General features: G+C 47.0%; 1 protein-coding gene across 2 annotated transcripts in view; it reads right to left on the bottom strand.

Annotated features, from left to right (window-relative positions):
• The window catches only part of Top6bl (TOP6B like initiator of meiotic double strand breaks), an 87,546-nt gene extending 85,717 nt beyond the window's left edge, over positions 1–1,829 (bottom strand). For both annotated transcript variants that reach the window (XM_048458527.3, XM_085693492.2), the window contains exon 1: positions 1,698–1,829. In XM_048458527.3, the coding sequence (XP_048314484.3) occupies positions 1,698–1,727 (30 nt within the window). In that variant the 5' untranslated portion in view covers positions 1,728–1,829. The remainder of the gene's footprint in view (positions 1–1,697) is intronic.
• Between the last annotated feature and the right edge of the window lie 11,115 nt (positions 1,830–12,944).

Here is a 12,944-nt window from a genome sequence, read left to right as displayed (position 1 = left end):
AAAGAGAGAGAGAGAAAACCAGGCAGTGGTGGTGCATGCCTTTAATCCCAGCACTCCAGAGGCAGAGGTAGGTGGATCTCTGAGTTCGAGGCCAGCCTGGTCCTCAAGAGCTAGTTCCAGGATAGGCTCCAAAGCTACAGAGAAACTCTGTTTAAAAAAAGGAGGAAGAAAGAAAGAAAGAAAGAAAGAAAGAAAGAAAGAAAGAAAGAAAAAAGGATGCTGGAGAGGGGCTGGAGAAATGGTTCTAAGATTAAGAGCTCTTGCTGTTCCTGCAGAAGAACAGAGTTCAGTTCCCAGCACCCATAAAGCACCTACCTCACAACCTTCTTTGCAGACCAGGGTGGCCTTGAACTCTGAGATCCACCTGCTCCTGTCTCTGCCTTCCAAATGCTGGGGTTAAAGGTATGTGCCACCACACCAGGCCGAAAAGACTTAGTTTTATGTGTATGAGTGTTTTGTCTGTATACACATAAGTGTTCCACATGCTTGCTGCCCACAGAAGTAAGAAAGCAGCATTGCCACTAGGGTGCTGCAAATCAAACTCCAGGTCTTTGTGAGGGTGATGAGCACTCTAAAATTTCTCAGCAAACACTTTTTTTTTTTTTTTTTTTTTGGCAAAGAGCTCTGAGTAAGCAAGTTTGGGAACTAAGATCCTGATTTGTACCAGAGTTCTGAAGGCAGTTTCCAGGCACTTCTACAATCTAACAGCTTCCTTCACATCATCTTCTGATTTCCTGTGCGCCCTCTGTTCGTATTTTTCCAGCGTCTTTATGTATAAAGATAGCAGTTGGGAAAAGAATACTGGCTGGTGAGTCAGAGCCCTGGGTTCTATCCCGGGTTCTGTCATCTGTAAAATCTAATCCCCCAGCTTCCTCTGACGATGACAAAGAAGTCACGAGGACCACAAATATTCTAAGTCACCTCAGCGCCTGTGATTCTATCCCTGTTCACCTGTGCAGTGTTCCTTAGGTCTGAAGCTAAGTGCCCCATTAGGAGATGGCTGCAAAGTTCAGCAGTGGAGTGAACACATGCCGCTAACGGGCACTGGGCCATCTTCTAGAACGAAACAGTTCTCAATCCACTGATAAGGGGAACCTAGCACGAACCCCTGGATTCAACCTTTCGTCATTCAGCCCAGGATCTGCACCTCACGGTGGTTGCCGGGGGGAGGGGGAGATCGTGTCACACCTTGTCCTCATGTTCCCGTTTTTTACGTGGCTTGGTGCCTCCTTGCCTCTCCTCTGACTCCCTGGTCCACCCTTCAATGGTTGCACACTTCCTTCCCGCCTTTTCGATCCCCTTCTCACATAGATGGGTACAAAACACTGGGAATCAAGTTGGCCGAATTCCAATTCCCCTCTCAGAATCATCTCAGGTTTGGCAAACACCATACATAGTTCTTGGGCCTTCGCGTTCTCAGCTTTAGACGGTGGTTTTAGCGCGCACGAAGGCAAGCCCGGAATACACTGGTTCCTCACAAAGGACCCACGAGGGTGATGGATAGTCCAGCACCTCCATACCTCGGGCCTGACGCCCTTCCCACAATCCCAAAGAAAGCGGGATTTACAATTGTCTAGGCATTCACGGCCTTTTTTCCTGCACCTCAGAAAACGCCAGATCCCGCCGCCCAAACTTTGAGGTCTCCTCACAATGCCCTCTTCTCGGAAAAGTGTCTTTCTGTCACTTCCCTGCATCACCTCGCAGACAGCCAAGGCCATTCTCTCCATTCTGTAAGGAGAGCGGCCACAGCGCTCAGGGTTGCTGGCTGCTCAAAACCTCTTCCTCAGCTTCCTTCGACCGGCGTGAGCGCCCGTCCAGGCGGCCGCCAGCCGATTCCTTCCCGCCCTACAGCGCGATCGCCCCGCCCCCAGCCCTCGCGCCTGCGCAGTGGACTAGCTGCCTGAGGTCGCCCGCACCAGTAGGCGGCTGGGTGGGAGGACAGGTGGCCCAGCTCCCAAGGTTGGAGGCGAGCCGGGAAGAGGCCGGGCGATGACTCCTCCTGAGGAGATTTTCCCACGGTCTCGCCAAGACGCGGCCCTCGGCCCTTTTCAAAACGCTTTGACCGCCGGCGGCGTTTTCCAGGGCCGGTCCCTGGAAAGCTGCGGCTGCGTGGTGCAGGATTCCCAAGCTGGTTCTAGACCACAGCCGGCTTCGCCTTCTGTTCTGAGGGCGGTGCCTGGGACCAGACTCTGCTCCCACATCTAACAGAGGGATATATGGGTGGCTAATTAAGTCTGAATTTTAGGTGAACGATCTTTTTACCCCATATTGTGTATGTCATGCCATAAAATTTGGGATATATACTAAGGAAATTATTTTGAAATTCAGAGCTGAGAGCTGGGGGGCTTGTATCCGGCAACCTGTCTCCAAACCTCTCCTCAGTCTATTCTAGGAAGATTCTGGGAACTTCCCCCTCCCCACCGACCCTTCCATCCCCAAGTTTGACTTCAGAAAACGTCTGGCTGACAAGCAGCTCTGAGTGTCCCCAGCTGGAAGGAAGTCCTATAGGCTGCAGAGCGGGCTTCATGAGATGGACGTAGGCTCACAGCTCCCGAGAATCTGACAGATTGTTCTTTGGGCTGCCAAAAGAAGACACTGGCATGAGAGATTCTTGCCTGGCAACGAGTTACCCAAGGAGAAGGGTGGAACAGGGCGTTGGCCGCTTTCCTTCGGAGGAAATTCTTCCACTCCAGAAGCGGGGATTGCACAGAACAGGCTGTGGAGTTGGCAGAGTGCCCACCCAGTACCAGCCTTGGTGCCACTTCAAAGACCATGTCCCTTAGGACCTGAACCATACCCCTTTGCCGTGTTCTAGGGCTCTTGCCTGCCTTCCCTATCTCGGGTGCTCACAGCGAGGCAAACTGGAGAGGTGGTTTTTATTTTTTGGTTTTTCGAGACAGGGTTTCTCCGTTTAACAGCCCTGACTGTCCTGGAACTAGCTCTTGTAGACCAGGCTGGTCTCGAACTCACAGAGATCTGATTGCCTCTGCCTTCCAAGTGCTGGGATTACAGGTGTGCACCACTACCGCCCGGCTGGAGTATTCATTTTAATCATCAGAATTAATAAAAAGCTGACATTTGGGAAGCCACTGGAGTCTTTTCCTCCTTTTTACATCTCTTTTAGAATATTTCTCACTGAAAATGTCGTCTCAGCAGAAGCGCTCCGCCTTGAAAATACCAGTGGAGATGAAGAGTGAGGAACAATGGCTAATGGCACAGCACTTGAGCTGAGGCGGTTGTCTTGGCTCTCAGCCTCCTCCTTGGAATGCGCCTTAGGGATGAAGGTACAGGAAACACCCAACACTATCCCATGTGTAGGCAGATACCTAACAAAGCAGCCTGGGAGAGAGTACCCTCACATTGGTCTGGGCAAAGTCGGGGGCGCCTTTGCTCTGAGGATCCACCTTCAGGACTCCCGTAGTGTTTCTTCTTGTAATCAGACTTGACATTTGCTGAACCTGACTCCCAGCTCTACACACCCTACTTTTTAGCTCCACTTGTTAAAAGTAATCCTTCTGTGTAACAGGTATTGTAAACAGTAGAAATGAGGCTCTGAGGAGAGGTTATATAACACTCAGTTTGTAAATGTCAGAGCCTTAAGACGAAGGCATCCCTCAAGTCCTTTCTGTACGTCTCCCCATCTTCCACCTGGCTGTCTGTCGGGGAGTTCTGTACTGTGCCATTATTGATGTTACTGTAAAATGTGAAGCCCTCTATACGAACCACAGCGGCGATACCCTCCTCTTCCACAAACCACTGCTCACTTTTCCTACTCATCAGCCTGCATCTCCAACCTGTCTGTTTGATCTTGTAAGTAATACGCTGTTGGATGCTACATTATGAAAACATGTTTGCTCAGATTCCTTCCTCAGGCCAACAAATGCTATAGTCAGAAGGGATTGCTGAGGTGACCACTTACCTTCAATAGATTAAGATGTATGAGGCCTAAAGAAATTAGATGGCCTGCCTAAGGTAAGGTCACTTAGTCCGCTGGGTTGACCAAGAAGCCTTGTGGATAACTGTATTTTCAGCCCGACCTTTGTTATCTGGTATCTTCCTTGAAGTGTTTCCAGAGACCCATTCCCACTGATGTCTAGACTGTGTGGCATGCTGGCTGTGCTACCATTCCTCTGCTCACTCAGAAACTGTACTCACCTTTCATGTCTTTTTTGGATATTGATTGTTCTGAGACAAAAACAAAATAAAAAAAAAAAACCCTGTCTGGCCAGTTTTAAAACCATACTCCAAGAGCCCCAGATTGACTCTGAAGCCCCCAAAAGTCAAAAATGGGGGGATTGAATGGAACCAGAACATCGTAAGCAATGCTGCCGGGCAAACAGAGACTTTTCAGGGACTGTTAAGCTACCCATTCCTTTCAATGTGTTCTCTATACATATTCCAGACACTTCTTAGGGTATACCTTAGTCTCCAGTTCTTCCAGTCATTCATATGCCCTGAAAGAAGTCAACCTTAGGAATTTAGATGGAAAATATCCCTGGGAACACCCCCTCCCCCATTAAACTATTGTCAAATCAGGTTCATTTGAGGACTTTTCCCCCTGGGAAACAAGCACCTATCACAAGAGGCTGTTTCCCACACAGACAATGAGAAAGGGTTAACTGCTTCTCTCAGGTCCTGAGAGAAGTCTGTCCCCCACCAGTTCCCATAACCGGGTTTCCTGAAATGGAGCATGTCCCAGGTGCCTCTCCACTAATCACATCCTGGCAAATGGGGCCATGCGCTCAGATTAGCTCATCCCTTCACCTTCTTGAGGCCTTCTCCACCTGGAGCAGAGAATCTGGGGCAGCCTCACCACTGACTTCCCATCGGGGGTCAGATAGGAATCTCTCACAGAGGGCAGGTAGGTTAGGGAGCACCAGAGACCATCGTAGAACTGACTTCCACACCAGTTCATGGCCACGGCTGCTGTTCTAAGGCTTGCAGGCAAAGAGCAATACCAAGGTTTATGTAACAAAAGTATTTTCCTCTGCGCCCCCATTCCCTATGCTTTTCTTCCTCTCCTTCTTAAAAGGACTGGCTCTGGTACAAAGTGGCTTCCTGTGTCTCCTGGCTGAGTCACCTTCTCAGTCTGATTTCTCATCTGCCAGTTATCAAGTGCTGGGCCAGCCAGGAGATTTCTTTCCTTTCCTTTTCATATCCATTCTCCTTTGCTGGGGGAGAAATAAACCTACAAAAAAATCTACTCTACAAAATGATTCGTCCCTCCATAACTGACTTTTTATCCTCTCTGTAACCAGAGTTGGATTTGTCCCGACAACTGATACACACTAGATGGGAAGTTGGCTTTGTGGCCCAGAGTATGGAAGCAGCTGAGTAGCCTGGTTACGTGTGACCAAGTAAGCCTATTGATCTGAAGGTCAGACCATCAACTGGATTTTAAGACAAGTAGGCTCACTGGGACAAAGATTCATCTTGTAAGAGCCCCGTTAAACAGATGTTAGTGCCAAAAGTTCAGTCTCGGTCAGTCTTGGAGAACGGTATCCCAAAGCACTTACCAGGCGCTCAGGCCTCCCATCTCACAGCCAGAAGCTGAGACTCAGCTCTAAAGGCGACTAGATTTTACCCATTCTGGCTTCAAATGGCTGTCTTCTTCATCTCCAACTTCCATTTTCACGAATTGAAGAGACTGTGGGAACAAACGTCTAAGAACGTCTGGGTGTCTAATCCCTCACATTTTCTCACTCATTCTGGGCGTTAAGTCCTAGTTCTCCACAACTGAAATAGGGAAATCCTCCAAGGGATATAGTTAAAATAACATCTATGAAATAATTTGAGAGTTCGGATCTTTAAATTACAAGACATTTTAGAGGCCATTTAATCCAGCATTTCCCAGTCAGACAAGCAATGCTTGTTCCCATTCCTTCCCTTCACCCCCACCCTACCTCCGAAGAGTCAGGCTCTTTCCTCTGTCTTTTCCTGGTATCCAAGCAGTTTGCATAGTGTACTTAAGAATGGGAACGAGTGCCTTACTTCCCTTTCCACTATGTGCAATAGTTAAGCCATCGCTGCTCAAGTTGGTAGCTAGCGTTTACTTGAATGTCTCCTGTTGGGGTCTGCCATTACAAACCCTTCCACTTTGAAAAGCAGTGGTTTGGATGAACTTTTCCATCACAAGAGCTACCTTCTCCCCGCTGTTTCCCCAGTCCCATGTCTTCCACTCAGCAGTCACAAATCTGTCCTTTGAAACCACAGAGAATCCATATAATCCCCATATAAAAGGCCCCGGGGAATACTCGGGATGGTTATTGTTAACCTGTCATAGTGGCTCAGACCTGGCCTGAATGATTGTATTATAGATGGCCTGAGCTTGGCACACATGTTGTATCCCTAAAACATTGTATAAACCAGTTTCGTGTGAATCAAATCATTTCAGACATACATGGAAGTTGACTGCTTTTTAAAACCCTGTTATCGGTTCTCTCATCAACGGAAAGAGGGGTGGGGCACTGAACCCGGGGTTTCTCCATGCTCAGCAAGCACTCCATCACTGAGCTACATCACTTCCTACTTTTGAACAACGTGCTGTCTCAGTCGCCTGCAGTGCCCAGGTTCTAGGCAGGCCCCGCACTTGTCATCTTCAACTCAGCGCCCCAAGCGGCTGGAATCACAGGCTTGGAATTCACCAGGCCAGACTGGACAGTCTTTGTCTCACGCAGAAATCTCCCCTATCTGACTTTCATACAAATCTAAATTTTCATGCATTATGTTTTCCTTCTGGCAAAATTTGCCTACATAGAAAACATGCAAAATCATGATAATGGGCGCAGCAAACACTGCCGAGTGCTTATCTGGCAGCCGGTGCCTCATAGCTGACCTGTACTGATTAATTTCTCCCCATAGCTTCCTTCTGTGAAATCACCCTAATCGTTTCCAGAAGAGGAAATTCAGGTTCAGAAAGGCTGCATACCTTTCTAAGGTCACTCAATCAGACTGTGATAGACCAGTGTTCAAACAAGACCAGAGTCCAGAGTCTATTGTCTTTACCCTGAGGAGGCTTCCAATGCTAGTCACAGTCAGAACGACTAAGTATACCACATTAAGAGTAAATTGGCCAAGATACTGAAAACTGACCTAAATGTCTACAGCTTCAAAGATATACATAAAATTGTCTCTTCTTGGATATGAGCACCGTAGATTTCTCAGAACAACATATTCCAGCACATAGTCTTGCATTTTCCAGTACAGCTTAGCTGATGAGCCCTCAACAGCTTCCCTTCAGCTGCTAGTATTAAATAGATAATGTCAGATTTTATTTCTGGGGTACGGTTGAGAGAAAAGGTTGGACACCTTTTTCCAGGGTCTTTGTACTCCCAGGGGTTAATGGTATGAGCTTTTTAGAAGAAAGAAATGGCTCACTAGTGACTAGTAAAAAGTCACTGGGTATCATAGTTGCTCCCAGCCTGCTCCTAGATGGGTCAAGATCATTCAGATGAGCCCAGTTTTTTAATGGCATTTAGGTTTTGGAGTTAAAAATAGTTTGGCGGGGATGGAACATAATAAGTAAGCTCTGTTTCAAATCCAAATGGGGCAGAGATAAATGGAGGTGATGGCTCAGTGTCCTCCAGTTCCAGTTTCCTCCATTTAGTCAAGACCAGTGTGCAGTCAAAGCATCACTTAGAGCAGAACACAGCCCTTGGAGTTCCTAGGACCCCAAGCTTTCTGACACTGTATAAGGAAGCTTACAGTGGAACCCTTTTCCAGTCCTCTGTACCCTACAGCAACTGCCCGCACCCATGAAAAGGCCCCATCGGACTAACATGCTGCCTGCAGTCTCATGTACAGACTTGCTTTCAAACACGTGTCAATCCTTTGCACATCATGCCCGAAGCTGTCAGGCTGGTGTCCTGGTCTGTGCTAGCCACGGTTAATTAAGCCCGTCTTCTGAAGGTGCACGCTCCCTTGGGAGCTCACCTTTCTAACCTTTCCTTGGGCAGCCGTCTTACTTACAATCACAAATCAAAGACTGGCGTGGGAAAGGATGAAGTTTTCTTTTCTTCTCAGCCTCTGTTTCTGTGACTGGCAGAAGAAGAATGAACCTGACCAAGTCAAGACAACTCAATCAGTCTTCAGCTTTAAACTCTGTCTCTTAGGCTCCTCTTACCAGCCATTCCTGTGGTTTTCTACCTGAGGGGTCATATGTCACTCTAACATCAGGGAAGGAGCATCAAGGCCGAGTATCACTTTTCTGTCTTTCTTGCCTGATAAAAGTGTGGCTTCCCTCATATGTGCCGAGACCACTGACTCTGCAGCAGGGATCCCACCCAGGCGGCTTCTCTGGTCTTGGTCTAGCTGGAGCACAGTGATGGTTTCTAGTGCCGCTGCATGTCTCCCCAGGACTGCTGAACTTTCATCTGGAGCCTGGCTTGGCCCATTCACATGCTTTCTCTCTGGGTTTCTCGGCCCTTACTCCACACCAGCCCCACAAGCATCCCGGCTTTTAGGTTCTATCGTTCCCCCACATACCCATATAGACCTCTGAGGGGATGGGTACCAAGGAACTTTTCAGAATTTCCTCCAAATATCAAGGAACCCAGGAAATCTGGATTTGGGGGATAAAATGGAGGAGCAGGGCATGGTCCATAGGGAGGGTTACACCAGATTGTCTGCCTGCATGTGTCTATGTGGACCCTGCTACTAAGACTCTGAGGCAGCTTCCCGCTACTGACAGAAGGTGTATTGAGAACCTTTCTTCTCTGAGTCGCAGGAGTGCAGCAGAGTCCAGGCCGGTTCTGTCCACTACTGCTGGGCTGTGCCAAGGGAGTCAGAACACTCTTGTTCTCATGTCCTCAGCCTTTTCAATGCTGCTCCAATCCCAGAAATTTTATTTCCTATGTGAAAATCCACACGTCTTTTGCAATCCAACAGATGATGGCATAATCTCTGAACTTTAGGTTTACCGGATCTGTCTGTCTCTTGATATTTAGAGGAAGTTTCTGGAGGAAACCTTAAAATCCCTCTCAAGCACCTGGCTCTTCAGTTGAAGAGCCAAGCGTCTTAAGAATAGTATCCTGCTATAGAGTTGATTTGAGACAAACTTCTAGGCTCCAGCAATTCTCCTGTCTCAGCCTCCTGCGTAGCTGGAGCTATAGGAATGCACCTAATCTCTTGGTATAGCTTCTAAAAGGACTAGTTAAGAGTTTAAAAGCCAAAGATGAAGAGATAGCTCAGCCAGTAAAGTGCTTGCTTTGCAAGCAGAAGAACCTGAGTTCTGAGTTCAATCCCAGAACGTTTATTAAAAATAAGTAAGTAGAGTCGGGCGGTGGTGGTGCACGCCTTTAATCCCAATACTCAAGAGGCAGAGGCAGGCAGATCTCTGTGAGTTCAAGATCAACCTGTACTACAAGAGCTAGTTCCAGGACAGGCTCCAAAGCTACAGAGAAACCCTGTTTCGAAAAACCAAAAACCAAGACAAAACAAAAAAAAGTAAGCAGGCAGATAATAGATAGATAGATAGATAGATAGATAGATAGATAGATAGATAGATAGAAAGATAGATCTTATCATGCTGGTATGGTATCTTCTTATAATCCCAGCACTGGGGAAGGTAAAGACAGGCAGATAGATCCCTGGGGGCTCTCTGACAGGCTAGCCTAGCCTACTTGGTGAGTTCCAGGCCAGTGAGAGATTCTGTCTCAAAACAAACTGTTGGAACACAGTCCAGGAATGGAATCTGTGAGAACTCTGAGGGCTTGTAAGAAGACTCTAAGGAAATAAGACAAGAGTTTTGTGACCTCAGTTTTTCAAAGCATGGACTTGATGGCATACGATGGTGGCGCACGTCTTTAATCCCAGCACTCGGGAGGCAGAGGCAAGTGGATTTCTGAGTTTGAGGCCAGCTTGGTTTACAGAGAGAATTCCAGGACAGTCAAAGCTACACAGAGAAACCCTGTCTCAAAAAACCAAAACCAACCAAACAAAAAAGCACAGAATTATTTTTAAAATGTGTTTTGTGCCCCTCAGGTGTAGCAGATAGGAGCATGTTTACCTGAGATTATCCATCACAGCTGGCTGGCCATACTTCCATGGGAAAACATGCTTTTCCCTCATGCAGCTTGCTCACCACATGCAACTTGACCTTGTGATTGTACACTTTACTCACGTGACTCCCAATAACCTTCAGAATATATATTGTCTAACATTCTGAATTGCATGCGATTTTGGTTCCCCTTCTTTATCAGCTCCTTTCTCCCAGGTCCCACAGCTGCTGGAGTGGTGAACACAGACAAACAAATGTGGGTGCCACTTGATGAATGGCCCTAAAGTTTGTCCCCTGGCCTATAGACACATACCTACGCAGAACACATGCATACACAAATACCTGTGTTTGCACAGATGTTCACAAGGCAATGGGGGTGGGGAGAAGGAGGAAGAAGTGAGGGAGGCAAGAGGAGAAAGAGAGAGATCACAAAAACTAATAATTTGATGGGCAGTGGTGGTGCACGCCTTTAATCGCACTTGGGAGGCAGAGGCAGGTGGAATCTCTATGAGTTCGAGGCCAGTCTGGTCTACAGAGTGAGTTCCAGGACTGGCTCCATAGTTACTGAGAAACCTTGTCTAAAAACAAACAAACAAACAAACAAACAAAAACAAAAAAAACTAAGAACTTAACTAAGATTCAGGTATCTTGGTAGCGAACCTATGCAGACAGCAGTCCATATATAAAGTTCTTTCTGCTGCTTAAATGATGGAACACAGATTGGAGACATGGAATAAAGACAAGCCTATACAAAACAACACCACCATTAGAAACAAGCGAAAAAACAAAAACAACAACAAGACACACAGGAGAGCATGGAAACCACAAGCCAAGAGAAGCGTTGTCCTCACGCCAAGAGGCCAGTGAGCAGCACCGGGAATAGGAATAGGATCACTGGTGACCGTTTGTCAGCATCCTGGAGGAGTAAGCCTATATCTGGGCTGCATTAGGTCAACTGCAGGGATTGGGGAGATCAGGGGGTAAAATGCTGAGTTCAGATTCCCAGCAGCTGTGTAAATGCCAGGCGTGGTGGCAAAGTGCCTGTAACCCCAGAACTGGGGTATTGCAGAGACAGGAAGATCCCCAGCTCAACCAAAACTGAGAAGCCAGGTTCAAGAATATATTTTCTCAAAATGTACAGTGGAAAGTCATAAAAGAGGGAACTCGCCAGGCAGTGGTGGCACACGCTTTTAATCCTAGCACTCGGGAGGCAGAGGCAGGCGGATCTCTGTGAGTTCGAGGCCAGCCTGATCTACAAGAGCTAGTTCCAGGACAGGCTCCAAAGCTACAAAGAAACCCTGTCTCGAAAAAAAAAAAAAAAAAAAAAGGGAACCCACTGTTTAACTTCTGGCCTACACACACACACACACACACACACACACACATGCAAGGAGCACATGGAGATAAAAATGAATGCGGAGGGAGCCCACTATCAACTCCTGGCCTCCACACACAGGGAAGAAACACAAGGAGATTGAAGTGAATTCGATATGGGATGTTAGGGAGGAAAGAGGATGGACTGAGTGAGTGGAAGGAGGGAGGCTCTACTTTCTGATATGCAGTGTGACCAGGTTTGGGTGAGGAAGACCATGTGAAAATGTGTGTGACCACGTGTGCATTAAATCAATCACTTCAAAGCATCTCTCACCTTCCATCTCTACACTGATGTCTTTCAAATGGGCTTCCTAAAGGCAGGTGACTCCAACTCGTGAGTAACTACTAACCAATATCTCCACTTGACTCAAAGATACTTTCAACCCAAGGTTCCAAAACAATAGTCTCCCCTCTTTTAAACCTGGCCATCCTTCCTCCTCATTAAATTCTTCACAAGCCCGTTTCCTCTCCAACAGAGCTATGTGAAATTCATTTCTGTCCACATCTTACCAGATTTCCCAGCTATGCACTTGTGTTTCCACTGCCACCACCTGAGTTCTGGCTACCATCTTCTCTCTCCCCAGTCCCAGTGCAATGTCCCTACTGGCTTCTCTTCCACATAGACACCCTTTCCACCACCTCCCCACACACCAGCTAGCCTTTTTGAAAAACAAAGGCACCCATTTGACTTCCTTGATTCATTAATCTCCAGGGCACTAAAGCTAAAAAATTAAAAAATTCTTTATATGCTATAGATATCTCTGTTAAAACCTCAGCTCTATCTCTTCCTATCTCAGTGATCTTAGGTAAGGTGTTCTAGCAATGTCTCTACTTTCTTATCTGTGAAATGGGCTTAATGTTTATCTCTCCGTGTTCCTAAAGGAGTTAAATAAGGGTGATGGCTCAGGGTTTAAGAGCACCTGTTGCTTTTGCAGGGGACAACGATTTGGTTCCCAGTTCCTACCTGGCAATTCAGAACCATCTGTAACTCCAGTTCCAGGAGATCCAACACTTTCTGGCCTCTGTGGGCACTAGGCACAAATATGTACATGTAGGGGAAACGCTTTTACATATAAAATAAAAAACGCCTTTTAAAAAATTAAATAAGATAGGCTTGTATTCAGAAATCAGAAGCAGGAGAATCATAGCAAGTCGGGGGTGGGGAGCAGCTTGGTCTACATAGTAAGCTAGTTAGTTCTAGGCTGGCCATGGCTACGCAATGAGACTCTGGGAGAAAGAAGAAAGAAAGCAAGAAAGCAAGCAAGCAAGCAAGAAAGAAAGGGGAGAAGTAGGGTGTAAACTGCAAGAAATAGTCTCCAACTTATGTTAGCAACTGCTATCACTGCTCCCCATTCTCCAACTTGTCGGTGCTTCTCAAAACCAGTTTCCAAACTCAGGTGACGTGTCCTGAGCCAATCTCCTTTCGTCCTCTCTTTCAGCAGGTTACTGCTCTCTGTTAAACTCTCTTACAACCTCTGAAGTTTCCGTTCGTGACACTGATTGTACTTGGTGGTTATAACTGAGCAATCCTTCTATTACTGTCTGTGATCCCTCCCAGAGGGTCCTCCAAGAT

Source organism: Myodes glareolus, chromosome 7 (genome assembly GCF_982192425.1).
Source record: "Myodes glareolus chromosome 7, mMyoGla1.1, whole genome shotgun sequence".
Classification (NCBI taxonomy): Eukaryota; Metazoa; Chordata; class Mammalia; order Rodentia; family Cricetidae; genus Myodes; species Myodes glareolus.
The sequence above is the reverse complement of the archived record's forward strand: the minus strand, read 5'-3'. Positions and strand labels throughout refer to the sequence as shown.